At 39.5% G+C, this 21932-nt stretch overlaps 1 protein-coding gene across 6 annotated transcripts in view; it reads left to right on the forward strand.

The window, feature by feature from the left end:
• IL31RA (interleukin 31 receptor A) overlaps positions 1–21932 on the forward strand; it is an 85283-nt gene that overhangs the window by 49363 nt on the left and 13988 nt on the right. For 5 of the 6 annotated variants that reach the window (XM_077897833.1, XM_077897830.1, XM_077897831.1 and 2 more), the window contains 6 exons: positions 1209–1360; positions 5630–5795; positions 11923–12002; positions 14427–14643; positions 20403–20585; positions 21476–21577. In XM_077897833.1, coding sequence (XP_077753959.1) covers positions 1209–1360; positions 5630–5795; positions 11923–12002; positions 14427–14643; positions 20403–20585; positions 21476–21577 — 900 coding nt within the window. Of the gene's footprint in view, positions 1–1143; positions 1361–5629; positions 5796–11922; positions 12003–14426; positions 14644–20402; positions 20586–21475; positions 21578–21932 lie in introns of all 6 variants that reach the window. The other variant, XM_077897834.1, reaches the window with a different exon arrangement.

Below are 21932 nucleotides of genomic sequence, written 5' to 3' on the forward strand. Positions count from 1 at the left end.
CTACTCTGTTACTAGTGTATAGAAATGCAACAGATTGCTGTATATTAGTTTTATATCCTGCAACCTTATTAAATTCATTGTTTGGAAGAATTTTAATGCTAGACAGTACATACTGATTGAATAATGTTATTTAAGAAGACAAAGGTTTTAGTTAGCATAATATCAACTTTGTTTAACAAATAGACAAATAAGGATCCCTGGGTGGCGCAGCAGTTTGGCGCCTGCCTTTGGCCCAGGGCGCTATCCTGGAGACCCGGGATCGAATCCCACATCGGGCTCCCGGTGCATGGAGCCTGCTTCTCCCTCTGCCTGTGTCTCTGCCTCTCTCTCTCTCTCTCTCTCTGTGACTATCATAAATAAATAAAAATTAAAAAAAAACAAATAGACAAATATTTACATAGAAAAGCCTGGAAATACACTAGAATGTTATAATGGCTCTGGTTGATGGAAGTATGGATGATTTAAACTTTTTCTTTGTATTTTTCTATATTTAATATTTTTTGGAATAAGCATATGCTACTTTGAAAACCAGAAAAATGTTACGTATTTTGAAAGAGAGAGACTTAGGGTGAGAATATTCATAGTGTTCAAGGGAAATGAGAGGTGCTTTCTACTAGACACTTTTGGGAGTCTAGGAAAGAGAGGTTGAGGGGTGTGGAGAGTAAATAAGGGAAACAACACATTTTCTAGTCATGTAGTCTCTTCATTTGACCTCCTTTCTTGTTGGCATAAGATCTGGAACCAATCAGTAAAAGGTACATTTGTAGAAAAATCAGAGGAATGTTCTCCTCACTGGCCATTCCTTTTTATGGTGGGGTGGGGGAGTGGGAGAAGCAAGGGTGGCACCATTCCTTTTGTACTGCCTTCCTCTTTCTTTTTTAAAAAGATGTTATTTATTTATTCATGAGAGATGCAGAGAGAGGCAGAGACATAGACAGAGGAAGAAGCAGGCTTCCTGCAGGAAGCCTGAGGAGGGACTCCATCCCAGGACCTCAGGATCCCTACATGAGCCAAAGGTAGACGCTCAGCCACTAAGCCACTCAGGTGTCCCTTGTACTGCTTTCCTAATGCCATCTACATATAACAGATTACAAAATACGCATTATGATTTCCTTTCTAGTTTTCTTTTTTTTTCAATTTTAGGTGGATGTTATTGGCACCTTCTGGTCTTTTTGCAAATATGAGAAATTTATGACTTTTATTTTCAGTGAAAATTGAACCACCTGAGATTTTCAGTGTGAAATCAGTTTTGGGCATCAAACGAATGCTTCAAATAAAATGGATAAGGCCTGTGTTGGCTCCTCATTCATCTACTTTAAAATACACTCTTCGATTCAGAACAATAAATAGTGCCTACTGGGTAAGTTATGCCTTTACAATGTTTCTATTAGTGAGCCCAAATAAGAGAATTATTGATAACTAATTTTTTCCTTTTTCTACCTTGAAAAAACAGAAGACAGACCATAGTAATACTTTTCTTGCCAATTTCCTATTTGGGCCTTTTAGATCAGACAAGTGTTTCACTTGCATTCTGGGTACAGGGACATATTAAAGAGTGAGAAATTTACTTTTGCATTCCACTCTGGTTGTGTCTAGATGTGTTCGTGGTCAAAGAGTCTATGGCTTGGCTATTTCCTTTTTTATTTTTCCAACCTTTTATGAAATTGTGATATATGACTTGTACTTAGAAAAGTGAACAAAACATAAATATTACATTTAATAAATTATAGTAAGTCAGCACTTATGTTAGAATCAGTGAGGTCTAAAATAGTATACCAAGGTTCCCTGCCTGCATTTTCCTAATGACAACCCTCATACCTCCTTAAAGCTGTTATCTTGATTTTTCATGGTAAATAATCCTTCACTTTTTATTATGGATTTACCATTTAAACCTGCATCCCTGAACAGCATGGCTTGAGACATTATGTAATAGAAATCCATACATTTTGTATTTTTTAAGTATTTGGCTTCTTTCAGTATTGTACTTTTAAGGTTCATTCATGTTATATAATGCTGGAGTTTATACATTTTCATTGTTGTATAGTTTTACATTATACAAACACAGTGGAATCATGGCTTTAATTTGCATTTACCTGACTTTTAATGAGCTCATGTACCTTTTCATGTGTTTATTGTCTGTTTAGAGTCCTTCTTTGTGAAGTGTTGATTTAAGCCTTTTGCACATTTTTTTTTCTAGTGGGTGGTCTGAATTTTAAATGGACTTGTAGGGGTTTCTTATATATTTCATTTCTGAGTTTTTGTTTGTTATGTGTGTTGTAAACATATCTCACTATGTGGTTTGCCTTTTCACTTTCCTAATGGTTACTTTGGATGAACAGAACTTCTTTATTTTAATATTATCACATTTTATCAAATTTTATCTATTGCATCCTTTCTTAACCTAAACCTTTTCAGAAAGGAAAGTTGGTTAAATTTCACTTGTCTGTGTTTAAGACAAAAGAAATAAAGATGTTCACTCTTCCTCTTGGTTTTCTTTCTATGCCAGCTTTGGAACCATACTCCTAGTACCTGACTACATGTAATGTAAGATTACTAATTTGTAGTTTTCGAAACCCAGAAGGTAACCCTTAAGCAAGGTAATTCCTGGCACAACCTAAGCTCATCTTCCTTCACACCACATTTATTGTTTAAGTAAAGCTAAGAACTTGCTAGGGTGATCTGCCCTTGATTTATTCTGTTTGTCTGAGCCCAGAGTCCTATGGCTGCTGAATAGGATTCAACAAGAAAAATAAACCAGAATCTCTTCCTCTAGAAAATTAATAAGCCATGTACAACAGTGAGGGCAGCAGGTGTAAACTACCCCAGCATTCAGCATTCTCTACACCACCTCTTTGACAAACTCACCTACATCTTCACGTATCTTTGCTCTATTCCTTCCAGTGTCTGAGGTAAGAGGTCCTTCTTCTTCTCTCCTGAAGGAAATGAGAAGGGAAGTGGAATATGTATTTAGTATCTCTCTGCTTTCAGCTTTCAAATACAATCAATTCTAAATCCAACTATAACAACCCAACTTTTCTACAGAAAAGGTCCAGATCCTTACCCCTCCAAGATGTGGCCCCTACCAAACTCTCCAACCTCATCTTTCATCCTGCCCTTATTTCTCTAATGGCTCTAAATTGCTGGTTTCCCTTAAGTCATGTCATTTCACTATTCTGTCTCTCTGCTTTGTACCTCTCCTCCTTCCCACAAACTTGTTAAGTCTATTCATGTCTCAGAACTCAGTTCTGACATACTTCCTTCTGAGAACTTGAGAGAGGTACTCCTCCTCTGTCACTGCACTTAATAATACTCAGCACTGTCATTTAAAGTCATCTCTCCGTACATTAGACTATAAAAAAATCCCAATATGTCCATATCAGGGAGACTTACATTTGTATGATGCTGTATGGGTTGCACAGTGCTTTCTTAATACTCCAGGCTATTTAATCCTTGCATATACCTTTCAATGAGGCATCACTATTATTATTTTTACAGATTAGTAAATTGTGATGTATAGAACTTAAATCCCTTGTCCAAGATTTAAAGTTTTATAAGTTGCAAAGGTTTTCTGACTCCAAGTTGTCATTCACTTGACCATATTTTAGCAACCTCCAGACCATCTTCCTGTTGCCTATTCTAAGGAGTTTCCACTTTTATAAAATGAAACCATATGAGCACTCTGCCAAAGGATCTCGAGACTGTTTTAAGAGTTTAATTTAGGATTTGTACCAATAGTTTTGACTCATCTCTTAAAACATAAACACTTTGGGTGAGCTAGAATTTGGCATAAAGTATAGGTTGTTAGAAACAAACCTGATGAAGTTAACCTAATGAAGTTAATTAGTATTTTGTTAGGAGTCCTTGTCTGTGTTGAGCTGGGGAAGTTTTAGTTAAGCATGTATAGGGAGGATCAATTGAGGGCCAATTGATCTTGGACTTGCCTGGACAAAAAGCCAAACTAAAAGAAGCCTTTCTGGCAGGCACATTGTTTAAAAGACTGAGCAGATTTTTCTTTTTCTTTTTCTTTATTTCTTTTTGCTTTGGGAGTAGGGCTGGAAAGAACATGCTTGCATAGTTACATTAGAGCTCTCTAAGCATGAATCCGAGGATCCCCAACATATAGGCCAAGTGTGTGCTTGAGGATACTAGTAAAGCAAGAGAAAACTTTGAAAGATTATTTTAAAAGAATATTACATATTTAAATGAGCATAAAAGGAAAATAGAACTTTATTAGACTTCTTTGCATCTATTTTTTTGGTTAATATGGTTTTTATTTTGATTCACATAAGGAAGGCACCATATGTATGATTGGCTTTCTTCTAAAGGTCTTAATCTTGCTTCAACTCTCCCCGTAACTAGGCTCAGTTGGGGAGGCTACACTCCCAGAGATGATGGATTATCCTAGTGACCCTGTTCTGCCATTGCACATTTCCAGAGGCTGTTGGAGGAGGGTGATCAGGGAACTTTGGATTTAGCTGTGAAACCTCTAGTTCCTACCTCCTTTTCCCAGCACCATTTTACTAGCCCGGCAGTACAGAAGTGTCTATCTGCAGCTGGGATGCTCAGCTTTTTGCCACATATACACATTCTCATTTTGCTCAATTTCCTTTAGGCCCAATACCTATAATTATGTACTTATTTTCACAGCTGTTATATACACATAAGAAATGTCATGACTTCCCTCTCTCATAAGGTTTTATGGGACTAGTGGGCATACTCTCAAAATAGACATGCCTATTAGTGCAGTTTATTAATCAACTGAATATGAGTTTATATAAACGAACACCTAAAAGTTCTTATAGCAGCAACAGTAACCATGCTCAAAAATAAATATCCGAATTTTTAGTTTTCTTGGAAATTTGGATCCACAAGGGACTTTAGAGATTATATAAGGCAATTTTACCAATAAGGAAACTGAGGTCTAGAAAGGAAAAGTGATTTGTTTACTTTATTTATTTATTTATTTATTTATTTATTTATTTACCTACCTCTCCCCCTCCACTCTTTCAAGAGAACGTCAAAATGAATTCATGCTGAGATCCTTAGCAGCCCTATTGGTCACCCAAAGACCAGTAATTTGCTGTGGAAGATTTTGGTAAAGGGAAAGTATCTAGGAAGGAGGAAATCTATGTTCTGATCCCAGTGTTGCCTATAACAAACCCTGACGTAGTCCATGGTCACTTAACTTTGTGAGGTCTTGCCCATGACCTGAGGTTGAACTTAATGCCACTAAGATCTCTGTTGCCTATTATTCCGTATATCGAAGTGTTAGAGTCACCTGCCATGTTTAAACTGAGGCCCAGGTTGCCCTGTGTCCCAGGACTCCACCTTGTATTTTCCAAAACAAGACTGCTCATTCACACCCAGCCCAGGGGCAGCAATCTCTGCTCTCCAAACTTGGAGACAGGAAACCGGGAGGGTGCTGGATGACTCACATCTGTTTAGGTGCAAATAATTCCTAGGCATGCATGGAGGTTTATTTATGAAAATTATACTTTTTTAAACTTAAGGTACAATGCTTCTAGTTCTGAAAAGGTAAGATAGGGTTGGGGAGTGGAGAAGAAAAATAGAAAGATAACAGGTGGTCTCCCATCCAACTCAGGAACTCAGGGTCATCTCTGTCTTTTAGATGGAAGTCAACTTCACCAAAGAAGATATTGATAGAGATGAGACCTACAACCTCACAGAGCTACAGGCTTTTACAGAGTACGTCATGACTCTGCGATGTGCCCCGGCGGAGTCTATGTTCTGGAGTGGCTGGAGCCAAGAGAAAGTGGGAACAACTGAGGAAGAAGGCAAGCTGGTCCCCTGCAATTCCTTCTCTGCCTAGCGCTTTTGGGTGGCCTGGGCCAAGCCTGAGTGGGTTTTGTCAAGCTCTGTACTTGAGAATCATGCGCTCTCACAGTCTGTACATTCCCTCTCCTCAGGGCACTCACTGTGCCCACCTGAGCCCACACAGTAAGCCAGCCCTCCTCAAAGGCAGAAGATCACATCTTTAATATTCTTAAAACTTCTTATACTATATGTGAAGCGGTGTAATATTATTCAAAGGTATCCTATGATAAAGCTATATATTGTAAGCATAAGCCATGGAACTGCTACTAAGAGATAAATAAAGGTATAATTAATAAGAAAAAAAAATTCAGATTCTTAATGATAGTGATGGAAAGAAAAAGGACCGTACAATGAATGAGCGCTCATTGTGACTCAGGAATGGTCATTTAGAGCAGTACTTTAACTCTGTGGGCTTGGCGAAATCCCAGCCTGGCTGTGGAGTGACTTTGGGTAGACACCTAATCTCTAAGCCTCAGTTTTCTCATTATTTATTCCCCTTTTCCATAATGGAATATAATTTATAAAATTGAGTTAAAAGTAGTCCCTACTGTTTAGTGTTATTTTAAAAATTAAATGAAAGAATGTACTTAGCTCGCAATAAACATTCAATACATGCCAGGCTTTCTGTTTTATTAAATCTCCTAGGAGCCCCATAAAATATGTGGAACCACCCCCATTTATTTGGAGGTGAAGGATCTGGGTTTCTTAAGTATTAGCAGATTGCTCAGGATCACTCAGCCTGTGTTACCATTTTTTGTAAATCAAGAGTCTTCCCAATGCCTGTCCCTCAGTAGTCAATAAATGTTTGCTGAATGTATCAGTTTCTTATGGCCACTGTGACAAATTATCACAAATTTAATGACTTAAAACAACAAAGTTTTTTCTCTTACAGTTCTGGAAGTCAGGAGTCCAAAATTAGTTTCACTGGACTATAGTCAAGTTGTTGGCAGGGTTGTTACCTTTTGGAGACTATGAGGGTAGAATATATTTTCTTGCCATTTCCAGCTCCCGTGGTTGCCTGTATTCCTTGGTTCGTGGGCCCCTTCCCGCATTTACTAAACACATCACTCTGGTATCTGCAACCATCATTACATTACTCTTTTTTTCTCCTCTTCTGTGTCAGATTTCTTTGTTCCACTCTTATAATGACCTTTGTGAAAACATTTAGGGCCCACCCAGATAATCCAGGATAATCTCTCCAATTCAAGATCCTAATGTAATCACATCTGGGCAAAATCCCTTTGGCCATATAAGGTAACCTTTACAAATGGCAAGGATTAGGATTTAGATCTTTGGGGTACATTTTTCAGCCTGATACCATGAATGAATGAATGAATGGGTAGTTGAATACTTGGTATGTCCACACATCTTTTGAAATAAGGAGAAGAAATGCAAAATGCTAATCCTTCTAACTTTCTGAGGCTTTACTGTCATTTGTTTGTAAGACACACAGGTTCTAGACCTTAAATTTCCCCCACTCACACATTCAGCCTAATTTCAGTCATATTCTTGTAAGTCTTATTCAGTCTTACAGCCAAGTATCATAGAGATCTCAGATAACATTTGCAGTCAATTTCTGTGCTCCTTGGTCCATATGACAATTTATTCCTCTGGATCTTGGGTGAGTTTCCTATGAGACCAAGTTGGTATTAACAGATGTTCAGCACATTTGCCCAGATGGTCAGATGTCTGGAAATAATCCAGTGTCTTCTGAGTTTTGTAGCCCCCACTGGAGATGTCCATGCTAGTTCAATCTAAACTACCCTTTGATGGATGTGGTTGCACAACAGTGGTTCATGAAGCACATGGGAAACTAGGCTAGATGACTTCCTGTTTTCTTTTCTTTTTAAATTCACTTATTTGAGGGAAATATATATATATATAGAAAGAGTGAGTGCAGAGGCAGAAGAAGAGGGAGAAGCAGACTCCCCATTGAGCAGAGAACCTGATATGGGACTTGATCCCAGGACCCTAAGATCATGACCTAAGGGGAAGGCAGATACTTGCCCAACTGAGCCACTCAAGCACCCCAGGCTGAGAAGACCCTTTTCACCCCAAGACTCCATTCATCAATGTCATTCAGGCATCTAGTTTTCTATGCCAGGCTCCAGCAGTACAAGAAAAAGTCGTAGAGAATCCCAAATCATTATGTCTTTATGTACTTCTAACAGTACTACAAATGATAAGGCTATTTAAATTTTACATCAATAGAAATACAGAAATGATTAAAACAAAACTAGTCAGATTGGTTGGTTGGTTCTTATGTAAGAGTTACATAAGTTACATAAGTTACATAAGTTCTTATGTAACTTTTGATTAAAATTACATACAATTTTTGAGAACTTATTTGCATTCTACAGACATCACCTCAAAGTGTCAAACGAGTACAGATACAATAGTTTATAAATACAAAACAGCACATAAGTTACCCAGCAAAAAAGAGCCCATTGGTTATAATCTATTGGAGTAGTCGTTGTATTTTAACTGAGCCCTCCCTTTTAAAAGATTAGAAGGCAACGCACGCAGTGTCATTGAGCAAAGTGTCCTCTGCCTTTGCTACACCTTTCAGCAGGCAGTCTAGGAGGTTAAGTTCCACTTCAGGTTTTGCACTTCCCTTCTCTGCACTGTAGCTGGCAGTCTTCTCTCCAGTGACCTTCTGAGGCCACTATGGCTCCGGGTCTTCAGTTAGCACATGACAGCCCAGCCACTCTCTCATGTCAGCTTCAGTTCCATCCACTTGTTTTATTGCCAGAAACAAGATTTACCATTTCAGCTGATGTATTATTTTGGCTAACTAGGCTAGGATTTGTTAGCAGAACACTAGATGCCTGTCTGATAAAGCAAACCACTTGTTTATCAAAGTCATCACTATAGAACTTTTGTTTTTGTTTCTCTTCATTTTTTCAGGATCCCAGTGAAAATCGATGAAGATGCACCCCCTGGCCCTTAGCAAATCCTGATTTCCCCTTTTCCAATTCATAAACAATTTGTTTCTCTATTTCACAATGAAATGCCAGTTGTTGAATACGCATCACCTCAAACCATTTCTTTTTTTTTTTTTTTTTTAATTATTTATGATAGTCACACAGAGAGAGAGAGAGAGAGAGGCAGAGACATAGGCAGAAGGAGAAGCAGGCTCCATGCACCGGGAACCCGACGTGGGATTCGATCCCGGGTCTCCAGGATCGCGCCCTGGGCCAAAGGCAGGCGCCAAACCGCTGCGCCACCCAGAGATCCCTCTCAAACCATTTCTAACTGAAATTTTCTCTTCTAACTTAAATGTGAAAATTATTTATTTTCATTTGGATTTCCATAGATTGATTGTTAGGGTTATTTGCCCACATTTAAGCATATAAGTATCTACTATATGACACAGATGTAATTATATTCTGATCCTGGCTTTATTACCTAAAAGCTTATAACACTGAAAGAGGCTTCTCTGTGTTTCAGAAATAGTAATGATGATAGTACTGTACCTAATTGTAAGAGTGTCAAGGTTAAATGAGATAAATCAGGTAAAGTGCTTAGTAGAGCAACTATATACTATAAAATGCTAAAAGTTAACTATTCCTGTTACTGGTTTTCAGCAAGGGCACCAGGATGTGCCTGAGGTGTCTGACTGGTGGTGGTTGTCAGTCTGGATTGTAATGGAAGATTGTAATGGAAGCAAAATAGTATCAAATTGTTGCTAATGGGTTCAAAGAATTGATGCCTTTGAATATGTAGCTGTAATTTTTATGGACTTGGAAAAATTTAATTTTGCTCTTTTACAATACAGAATTAGTACTTTTCTAACTTTGGTTATACTGCAAAGCCATTACTAGCGCATGGCTAATGGAAAATTGCTGTTAATTGTAGAAGGTTTCCGTGCTACTCAGGCAGTGGTTTCAGTAAAAGCTGCATCTGTGGGAAGTCAGTAGCGAGAAGACTGTTCCTCTTTGGACTTTATCTACAGGAAATAGTGGCTTCAAGTGAAAGGAGAAAATATCTGATTAAATTTCTTTACCGTCATCATCTACTATAACTAAATGGCTGCCTGTGGGATAAATATAAGGAGAATTTCACTCATATTTCTAACCAAGTACCTGGAATGATTGATTATCTAATAATCAATTTATTTTGCCTTTGTCCATCAGATGACTATTTGGAGCTGGATTGTAATACACACTTTGCCTTTAGATTTTTTTCTTTTTTACCCTCAGTGCTATTATCCCTGAGTCTGACTGAACATAACTGGAACGGAGAGACTCTGCAAGTGAGAGATGGAGTGAGAGTCCTTCCGATTCTGTGGGTTACCTTTGAAGATCTTGTGACTTTGGAGCTTTGTGCTAAAGCTATCTGCTGGGAGGAACCCTGTGTTCACATCTTATTGGTTTGTAGACGGGTGGAAACCAGCCTCTTGTTCTCTGTCTGAGAATGGTAGCTACAGGCTGTCTTCTGATTTCTTTATTGAAGAATCAATTTGAAGATACTGATATTGAAGAATATCGATTTCTTTGGGAAATCAGAAAACTTCTGACAGAGCACATAAGACAGTAAGACAACATCTTAGTGGAGCACAAATGAAGTTATGTTAAAAGTCTAAACAGTTCTAATTTCTTGATATGCAACTTAACATAGAGTTACAGTAGATCTCATTAAGATTGGGTCCTACCAGTTAAGCTGTTTTACCCGCACTTTAGCTTCTGCATGAGTAGTTGTAGAAATGTGGCTCTCCATTAATGATAAAACAGGCTACTGACTTAATTGCCCTTTGGCTCATTTTTCTACGTTATGAAGTTGTTTTCAGTTGAAGTTCAGCAATTTCACCTTAAGACACCCCATCTCCCAAAGTGTGATTTCAGATACTTGAAAACAGTCTGGCAGTACTAAAATAGCTCAGATCTTGGCCTGAGTGGTTGACCCCATTCTCTGCAGACCTACTTACCTTATCTTCAGCCATGTGGTTTCCTCAAGAAAAATTCAGAATTCATCAGCTGCATCTTCAATTAGAGGCATTTGATTCCTTCTCTAAGTTACAGGCAGTGCACTAGCTTTCTGGACAGTTCTTTAGAATTCTCTGCTTTCTTCTCATTGCTAAAGTGCATAGGTCATTCTTAAACCAGAAACTCAGGATTTTGAAATTATCTCTGTGTGGTTAAATCATCAGAAGCTAATACAACTTGAACTGTATTGTCTTGGATTATGTTATTCACTGGAGAAATGTACAAATCAGGTTTAACATCATGCCCTTGCATTTTATGGAACATAAATATGAAAAATACATATGCCATTTTTTGTGCTTTTGCTCAACTCTGATAGCAGACATTGAACTTTATGTTACCCATTTTTTGAGAAGATCCCCATTATAAATTCCATTTATTAATTCATTCCCCTAGCCAGAAAATACTTGCTCCTTCATATGGTTGCTTTTTATCAGCCTATGAGAAACGTGCAATTCAATATGATCTTTTTGGCTTTTTCTGCCACGAAGATCGGCATTGAATTTAAAGCTCAGGGAATGACCTAGTAAAGATTATTTCTTGGCTCCTTTCTTCTTTAATTCTTTCTTATATTTTATAACATTTTAAGTATACAGTTTTATCCTTATTTGGAATCAATCTTGGTCTCTCTTTCTCCCTTCCTCCCTCTCCTACTCTCTCTTTCCCCCACCCTGAAATAGCATATATAATATAATATATCTCTATCTATGTGTCTATCTCATCAGTTATTTCTGTCATTCTTAGCTTTAGCATATGTAGATGTTTTATCTTAGAGGACATGAGATGTTACATTTCAATCCGGATTTCAGTGATAAGTTATATTACAGTAGTACCTATTGTATTTTTCTTTTACCTTACATTAAGTCATCAGATCTGAGAGCAATTTTATTTTTTACTTTTGGTTGATGTCAATCTTTTGGCCACAAAATGAAGACATCATTGGTTGTTGCAATGCTGCCATCCCTCCACCAATCACTTTTCTCCTACTGCATTTCAGCAAATCCTTCCCAACTGCATTTCTAACAGGCAGCCCAGCTAATTTCCCCATATTTTGTTTCAGCTCCCTTCTGTCTTATGTTGACACCCCACTCTTGTTTCCTTACAGCTCCATATGGCCTGGATCTGTGGAGAGTCCTGAAGCCAGCCATGGTTGATGGAAGAAGGCCAGTGCAGTTGATGTGGAAGGTGACTTGCTTATATATATATTTTTCTGTTTAAAAACCCTTGGCCTTGGGATGCCTGGGTGGCTCAGTGGTTAAGCGTCTGCCTTCAGCTCAGGGTGTGATCCTGGAGTCCTGGGATTGAGTCCCATGTCGGGCTCCCTGCACAGAGCCTGGTTCTCCCTCTACGTCTCTGCCTCTCTCTCTCTCTCTGTCTCTCATGAATAAATAAATAAAATATTTAAAAAAACAAACTCTTGGCCTTTACACCTCTAAGAACTAATTCTTGAAATTTACCTCCTGAATTTCCTTCCCTCAAGGCTTTATAATGCCCCAAATCTTACTATGGTTTTTCCATTTCCCAAAGCCACATAGGTCATCTTATAGATGGCCTAAATGTGCATTATAGACCCTGTCTCCTCTCTTCTTTGGTCTTAAAAATTAACATTTAGGACAGGTACAAAGTTCAAATGCAGGCAGCACCTTGACCTTCTGGGAACACCCCCCCCCCCCACCCCTGCAACCTGCTGGCTACATTAGAAGGCAGTGTAAAATTGTATAGTACCCACCCCGACATGGGAGAAGAACACTGACTTGTGGTCAGCTCACGTCCTCATGTCATTGAAAACATATATTGTATATATGTCCCTTTGAGCACTGGTATAGTGGGGTACAAGGACAGAACAGGGGCCAAATGGTCCTTTCTAGGTTGGAGGCCTGGGATGGAGGAGCAAAGGAGAAGGTGGGGGCATCATGCAGAGAAAAGAAAAAGAGGTAGGATAAAGGACAGAAAAGGAGGGGAAGAAACAATAAACAGGAAAGGAAAGGGACAAATATGAGAAAAAAACAACCCAGCCAGGAGCCAGCAGATTAAAAACGGGAGAGTTTGGGAGAGGAGAAGAGAGGAAGGAGAGCAGCAAGATGTCAGAATTCTTTAGTAGTGTCCAGAGTTCTCAGGGGATACTCATCATATTATTTCACACTTGCTAAAGTCCAGGCAAGTTTAAAATCCTTCTGGAAATGGAGAAATCACCTGCTTTATAAAATGATATTCTATTTCCAATTATGTCCTCTACTTTCCCCACTCGCGTCAAACCCTAGGGCTATGGGACGCCCTCTGGTTGCAGAGGCAGCAGGCCAGGGAGCACACAAACAGGGACACTGGGAAACCTTTGAAAATCAAGATTGTGAGAATCCCAGATGTTGTGTTTTCTTTCTCAGTGATTAAGTGTGGAAACAAATCACTCAGTCAACATATTTTGGGAGAAAGAGAGCAAACAGTGGCACATATTCCATCTGTGGTCAGCCACAGAGTGTTGGGTCAAGTAGGCTAACATGTGAGGCTGGTGAAATGGACTTGAATACCTTCCTCTTTCTCCCCCTCACCTGGGGAGGTCTTTCTTTTTGCCTCAGTAAGAGATTTTTCTAAGAATTAAAGTTAGTTAAAAAGATTGGACCAAAACTGAATGGTGGTTATGATTGCGCAGGTCTGAGAATATACTAAAAAAAAAAAAAAAAAAAAATCCCTAATTGTATACTTTAAAATAGTGAATTTTATGGCATCTGAATTATATCTTAATAAAGCTGTTGTTTACAAAAGAGAATGCATTGTCCTAAGAGGTAAAAACCTCCCAGTCATTAGGAAGTTTCAGTCAATTCCTGAACTGGAAAGGCAAAGGGACAAAGTGACTTCTAAAGTCCTGTTTGACCTTACATTCATTCTATTCCATCTGTGTGTGTTATCAGTAACATAAAGTGAACAACTGGAAAGCCTTACAGTTCCTGGGAAATACTCAGTGTGCTGATCCCTAAGCAAAACATAAGGTTAGTAGGTTCAGGTTCAAGGCTGAAAAGAAGAGTTTGGCTTGGAGTCCCTGGGGTCACCTTAGGCTTCTCACCACAGATTTAGATTGACAGGGCAACCCTGAATATTTTAGGACTCTTAGCTGGGATTTCTGGTATGCCTGGTCCAGAGAAGCTAATTCCTTTCTCAAAGAAGGAGGCATGCTGCTTTTTATGCAGTAGCACAAGTACTTTTCAACCCTTGGAAGCTTCTAGACAGGAGATGACCCAAGGCCAGAACAGAATTGGGATTCTTAGAGTGAATGACTCACATTTTTAGCTTATACTGTCCTATGCATGTGGGAGAAGGAAAAAAAAAGATAAGCATCAAAAGGTTATGAGGGTGACTTGCTTACATTGGCTTGGACATTCTCCTAGTTAAAACTGCCTCATGGAATTAGACTATTTATCAAATCTCTTTTGGCCCTTGAAGGGTTAATATCACAGCACAGATTGTACTGTTCATCCCAGAAGGGTGATAACCTAATTGTAGTTTAGCACCTAATAATTAACATTACCCCACACCCCTCATCCTCACCATTTATCACTGTCTCAATGCTTGTCTTTTCTTGTTTCTGGCAACATGTTTTGTTTCCTTTGGGTTCAGAAAGCAACTGGAGCCCCAGTCCTGGAGAAGGCACTTGGCTACAACATATGGTACTTTCCAGAAAACAACACTAATCTCACAGAGACAGTGAACACCACTAACCAGACACATGAACTGTATCTGGGAGGCAAGACCTACTGGGTGTATGTGGTTTCTTATAATTCTCTTGGAGAATCTCCGGTGGCTACCCTGAGGATTCCAGCTCTTAATGAAAAGAGTAAGTACAGTGTAAACTTCTTACTTAGATGCCCTGTCCCAACTAGTTGGCCAGGAAGTCCACTCAAGGATGGCTATTTCCCTCAAGTCAAAATGCAAATGAAGTGGAAACCTTTTAGGTTATGGTGAGGAAACCAAAATCTTGTGGTAATTAATGAACTCATGAGATACAATTCCTTTAGAACAAAGCCTGTGTTAAAATCTGAGACTTCATAAAGTCATATGAGACAAAGTCATACACCTAGAAGTTTTACAAGCAGTTCATATTTGTTTTGGTCTGAGTGAGCCATATAAAACTGTCAGATAAATCATGTTTGTCCTCAGTGGCAGAAACTTCTCTTTTGAGCTCTCCTTCTCACAGTATTGACCATATCCCAGCCTTTGTCTGCTCACTCTTCTGTGTTCTTTTTTTTCCCTTTTCCATGTGACTACTCAGTTGGGAAAATTTCTGATGTTTGTACTTGTCAATTAAATGCTCATTATTGCACTGGGTGTTATGCTATATGTTGGCAAATTGAACTCCAATAAAAAAAATACAAAAAAACAAATAAAAATAAAACCATTCAATTTAATTGAAAAAAAATGCTCATTATACTTTTGGTTAAGCAGTTTTAAACATTTTACTGCTCCCAGGCAAACACATATTTTATATTGCATATTGGAATAAGATACCTTCTTTGATTCTTATTCAAGGAATTGCAGGCAAGGGATTTCTTCTTTCTTTTTGTCTATAGATCTTACTGTTTCTTATTCTATAGATTTTCTCATTTATTTTGTTTATTATCTATCTCTCTGTCAGTTGGATGTAACTTCCTGAGCACAGAGATTTTTGTCTGTTTTTCTTTTCCTCCTCTTTCTCTTTCTCATATCACTTCCCCCATCTGCAACACCTAGAACAGGCATAGAGCAGTTGGCATTGAAAAGGTACTCAGTAACTATTTGTTGAAACACATCATAGTTAGATAATGTACTCTCCAGTTTCTTACCTCTCTTTATATAGACCTAGACCTCTCTTTACATAGACCTAGACTGATTCAGTCCTTTGTATTATCAGCCCTAGACTTGTTTGTCTATACTCCCTTCTTTCTCTTCACCTCAGACTTAACCCATTTCTTCCCTTTTGCCTCATTTTAGAACTCCTATATACAGTTGACCCTTGAACAACATGGGTTTGAACTGAGTGAGTCCACTTAAATGTCAGTTATTTACAGTACAATACTGTAAATGTGTTTTCTCTTACAACTTTCTAAATAACATTTTATTTTCTCTAGCATACTTTATTGTAAAAATATAGTATGTAATACATGTAACATACAAAATATGTGTTAATCCATTATTATTAGTAAGGCTTCCAGTCAATAGTAGGCTATTAGTAGTTAAGTTTTGGGGGTGTCAAAAGTTATACACAGGTTTTCAATTGTACATGGGGTTGGTGCTCCTAACCCCCATGTTGTTCAAGGGTCAGTTATATACAAAATCTGTGTTTTGAGCTACAGAAATCTAGATACCATTAAACTTGGGCAAGTTATCTAACGTCTCTAAACCTCAGCTACTTGTGAAATGGAACTATTATATAGTAACACCTCCTTCACAGAGCTGTTGTGAGGTTGAAATGAGAGTGTGTATTTAAAATAATTTGCCTAATTCTAATTATTACTATTTTCATTCCTTTTTAAAAAAGGATTTTGTTTGTTTGTTTATTTGAAAGAGAGAGCGAGAGCGAGGGGGAGGCCGAGGAAGAGGGAGAGAGAATGTGAAACTGACTCTGTTGAGCACAGCCCAGTGCAGGGCTCATTCTCATAACTGCAAGATTATGGCCTAAGCCAAAACCAAGATTTGAATGCTCAATGGACTGAGTCACTCAGGCACCCCACTATTGTCATTCTTAATAAGATGTCTGATTGATTAAATTTTTATTAGAGAGGGATTATCAACTTAAAAAATACTACAAAATCTGATTTTAACTAAAATTAGGCTAAATTCCCATAGAGTTTTTAATTTTTCCCAATTCAGAAGGTACTTGCTTTGTGGCAGAAGCATCAGTGTGATCCTCAGTTATAATGGTCCCAGACCAGAAGTGGGCAAGTTACAGTTTATGGATGAAACCTAGCCTGACATCTGTTTTAGTAAATAAAGTTTTATTGAAACACAGCCACACCTGTTTGTTTACATTTTTTTATGTCTCCCTTTGTGCAACAGTGGCAGAGTTGAATAGTTGTGACAAAGACCATGTGTCCTATAAAACCTAAAATATTTACTATTTGGCTTCATACAGAGACTGTTTGAAGACTACTGTTTTAGACATATAAGAAAGTAATGCTTTACAGAACTTTGGTTAATAAGGTAGGTAGAGTCAACTAGAGAATAGTTATAATAATAATTATTATTATAACAATCACTAAGAACACTAAGTGTTCACTAAGAACAATCACTAAGTAAGTGTAATTATCATATACTGTCTATTAGTATATGTCACACATTGTGCTAAGATGACATAGGTTTATTTAATGTTAGCTGTGAAATGGTCCATGAGGTAGATGCTATTAGAACCATTTCATAGATGATGAAGCTGAGATTCAGGAAAGCTTAGGAATCTGTCCATGACCACTCAGGTAGAATTCAAACCCAGGTCTGCAGGTTCCAAGCTTGTACAATATACTTTATTCAGAATCTTGGACTTGATGCTATTTGACACTGAACATATACCTCTGAAGGCCTCCATTTTTACCATCTTTAAAATAAGGGTTTGGAATAGATAGACCTTCAGATTCCTTCCAGCCTGAACTTCCTTTAAGTTTTAAAGTGATCTGAGGCAGGGCCCAGAAGAGCACAGCCACTGTGTGGTGGGGGATGAGAGGTGGTCAGGATTCTTGGGGCAGAGCTGAGGGTAGGCTCAGACAGCTAAGGTGAGGCACTGAAGCACCCAGGGCTGTCCTTGATGGTCCACAGTGACTGCCTTCATGTAAACCACAAGAACTTCAAGGTGTTAGCAGTCAAAGCTCCTCCCTCTTTCAGGAAGAATATGGATTTTTCTACTGCACCTGGGGGTATGTTGTATTTGGAGAAATTGTTTAGAATGTTCTCTTTTTAAAGATTTTATTTATTTATTCATGAGAGACAGAGAGAGAGGCAGAAACATAGGCAGAGGGAGAAGCAGGCTCCCTGCAGGGAGCATGATGTGGAACTCCATCCCAGGACCCCAGGATCATGACCTGAGCCAAAGGCAAGTGCCCAACTGCTGAGCCACCCAGGCATCCCAAAATACTCTTGTTGAATAATAGAAGGATTCAGGAGTTACTTTACATAAAGTGGAGTGATGATTTGGAAACTTCTCTTTCAGCACCCTTGACACAGTTGACTTATGGCTTAATTGAGCCTTTTCCACACCTCCCATGGCCTAGAGACTGGGCTAGTCCCTTCATTCCTGCAGCATGTTTGGCTCTTTCAACCTGACTCCTGATCTTCAGACAGCCAGTGTTGGTAAAGTAAAGGAGTGTGGGCTTAGGAACCAACACTCACTCCTGTGTTCAGGTCAGGATTTGTGTGCAAGAAATTATTACGAAAGTGCCTCCAGGGAGTCCAGAAGAGGATGTAAAGGAAACAAGGCCGGGGAAGGGGAGTTGGCCAAGCCAAATGTGCTATGTGATTTTCCCAGGGCTGCTGTAACAATGTACCATAGACTGAGTGGTTTCTCAACAGAAATTTATTGTCTCATTGTTTGGAGGCTAGAAGTCTAAGGTACTGGTAGGGCCGTGGCCCAAGGGAGGATCCTTCCTTCCTTCTTCCAGCTTTTGACAGCCATAGGCTTAGGCTTCGACAGTATAACTTCAGTCTCTGCTTTGATCTTCACAGGGCCATCTTCCTATGTCTCTCGGTCTCTGTGTTCACATTCCACTTTGGAGGACACCAGTCCTATTGGGTTAACTACTGACATCTGCAACAACCTGATTTCCTGATAAGCTTAAATTCTGCAGTACTGAGGATATCTTTTTTTTTTTGTGAGGGACACAGTTCAACCCATAATGGGTACAATCTGTAATAAAAATCTTAGGGAGGGTGGTTCCAGCATGACCTGCAAGGGGACTCTGGAGTGTGGAGTTACATCACACAGTTCTTCCAACCAAAGAGAACACACAAAAACAGTCAGAAGGAATTGAGAAGATCAGGGAGCATGAACAACACCTGCTACAGGAGGCTAGGGAGGGTTCCAGAAGGCTTTTAGTCTGACTGGAATGGTAACTAAGGATACTTAGAGGTTATGAGCAGATGTAGGGGTGATAGAAGCTCTAGGGATCACGTGGGGTTGATACCCTGGCCCCCGCCCCTCCTCCACCTCACATTTCCTTTATGCCTCAGGTGCATTTCCTGACCCTTTCAGGCTGACAAATTACCTGGCCTTGTTCTTGGGACTAGCAGTTGGAGTGTCTCATAAAGGCCCAGTTTGGGAAAAGATTCATAAAGTGTAGCCTTCAAGAATAGAAGCTTCAAAATACGCACACAGCTATTGAGGCATGTTGCCTAGCAATAGCAGGATTCAGCACTCCTAGACCCCTCCCAAATTCCTATACTTGGCGTAGGCTTCTAGCTTCAGAAGCTCTCTGATTTGTTTTTGTTTTTGTTTTTGAAAGACACTGTCTACTGTCTTTATCCAGGACTATCTTTAATGTTCATTGAAGTATACTTTCTGTTAATTCCAAGTTTGAAGCCTTAGGCATGTGGCAAGGAGCAGAGAAAAGGGGAGAGTGGCATCCTGTGATCTTCTGGGCCCCACCCCTTTGTGCCATGCTTCCATACCACACTGCCCTCCAGTAGTTCTCCTCAATTTTGCTTATTTAGAACATTTTTAGTAAGATAGCTCTCTGGGCAGCACCTGGGTGGCTCAATTGGTTAGGCATCTGCCTTCAGCTCAGGTCATGATCCCGGAATCCTGGAATTGAGCCCTGCATCAGGCTCCCTGCTCAGTGAGGAGTCTGCTTCTCCCTCTCTCTCTGCCTCTCCCCCTGCTTTGCTCTCTCTTGCTCATTCTGCTCTCTCTCTCTCTCTCTCTCTCAAACAAATAAAAAAATCTTAAAAAGATAGTTCTCTGATTCTAATTAAATCCTAGGTATTGTATTTAAACCCCCATGTTCAAATTTCTAGTAAAGGAGTCCTTGTTGCCCGTTTCCAGACATGAGGGTTTTTTTTTTTTTTTGTTATGCTTGTAGAAAATGTTGTCATTTGCATATCAGTCCATACCTAGGTGCTTTGGAGAGTGTGTATGCATCTTTTTGGTACAGATACAATTCTTACCACGTTGGGGATAGGAATCCATAGCCAGGTTGTGTGGGGCCAGCCTAGACAGTCAAAATTTGAAGCCACCTCCCAGGTATGACTGTAGGGACACCATCTCCCAGTTCCCAGACGTAGAATTACTGATACCTGAAATTTTGTGAAGATTCACTCCTTGTTTCAGACTTGCTTCCTTTTACTTGCACTGACATATGTGGAAGGGAAGTCTTGTGAGTCTAGTGAGATCCTTTCTTGGAAACAGGTAAATTGTGGGGATATAAGGAAAGATTAAGAAGGTAATTAATCATCAAAGGTGAGGCGCAAGGAGAAGTGATACAATACAAAGGATGGAAACAGCACCATAAGGGAGACTGCACTGGAGATCTTGAACTTTGACCTTCTTTGATTTGGGCAGTGAATGGATGCCAGTGTGGTTATTGCATTTGGAGAATGAGTTGAGCAGCTTTCTCTTTTCTTTTTTCCTTCCCTTAGCATTTCAGTGCATTGAGGCCATGCAGGCCTGCCTCACTCAGGACCAGCTGGTGGTGGAATGGCAAAGCTCTGCTCCAGAGGTGGACACATGGATGGTTGAGTGGTTCCCAGATGTGGACTCAGAGCCCTCCAGTTTTTCCTGGGAATCTGTGTCTCAGGCCAGGAACTGGACAATCCAGAAAGGTAGCCATTGTGGATCCCATAGTCTCCCTGTGTATAGGATTCGGTTTCATTTCCATTAGTTTTAAAGTCTTTAACTTTGACTTCAAAGGTGTAGATGTGGTTAATAGTGTTTGGCACAATGAGTGCAAGCTTAGTGAAGTGACATACTTCTTGGCATTTCCCTTAGGCTGGGTTGGGAAGCCATGGGTATCAGACCAGGTATTTGTCCCATTTCCAGGTGGAAACCACCATCAGAGAGTCCTTCCTGGATTCTTGATCATATAGATAACACTAGAGTTTGTATCCCACCTGTTCTGTCCAGGCTACCCTTTTAGTTGTGGTTTCCTGTTTAAGATCTATGTCCCTTCTCCAGGAAATAGCCTTCTTTTTCAAAAAAGTCCCTGCTCCTCTCCTTGAAAGACAGATGAGTGAGGCTTCACCCTCCCAATCCTGTCAGCCCAACCATTTCTTAATACTTGATAGCATCTATATAAAGAGTTACACTCTTGCAGAGATTCAGGCAGACAGAGGAGCTGGAATTCATGGTATCTGAGTTCTCAGGGTGACATGTTGTTAACAGAAGGATTACATTTTATTCTGCTGTGCTTCCAAATCGTGTAACAAAATCCACGATGGAAGAGGGACTGGATCTCTTACGTTTCCCTTCCTTGATGGCTCTGTCATCTCATCAGAGTGGCACAGACTTAATTCTAAGAATTAATTTTAAAAGCTTAGAACTGGAATAGGCATTGGAGACCATCCAACCTAATCTCTTTATTTTCCAAATGTGGTACCTGTAGAGAAATAGAGTATCTTCCCTAAGTCATAGCTGTAACTGGGTCTAGTGGTTCTTCTCCTTTGCCAGGCTCTGAGCTTAAGACTTGTTCTCTCTCTCTCTCTCTCTCTCACAGATGAATTAAAACCCTTATGGTGCTATAACATCTCTGTGTATCCAGTGTTGCGAGACCGAGTGGGTCAGCCATATTCCACCCAGGCTTACGTCCAAGAAGGCAGTATGTATGGAAAAGCCATGTGGAGCGAGTAAACACTGGGGCCTGTCAAACATCCAGATGAGGCTATGAATGTCTGTAGCCCATTCACAGTTGCCTCAGTGCTTAGCTGTGCTGCACCTTCAGCTTGTAAACTACATATTCTTGACACAGTGTGGGCAGGCTGTAGGTTCACTGAATTTCAAAGCTGGGGTAGAAGTTAAAGACCATCAAGTCCAAGTCCCTCATTTTACAAATGGAATATCAAGGCTCAGAGAGGTGAGATAGTTTGCCCAGCCTCACAAAGGAACTTTGTGCAAATAGCCCTATAAGCAGAAATAACGTTTATTTAAGACCAAGTTAGGGACTTTACAGATTT

This window comes from Canis aureus, chromosome 5, assembly GCF_053574225.1.
Source record: "Canis aureus isolate CA01 chromosome 5, VMU_Caureus_v.1.0, whole genome shotgun sequence".
Lineage (NCBI taxonomy): Eukaryota > Metazoa > Chordata > Mammalia > Carnivora > Canidae > Canis > Canis aureus.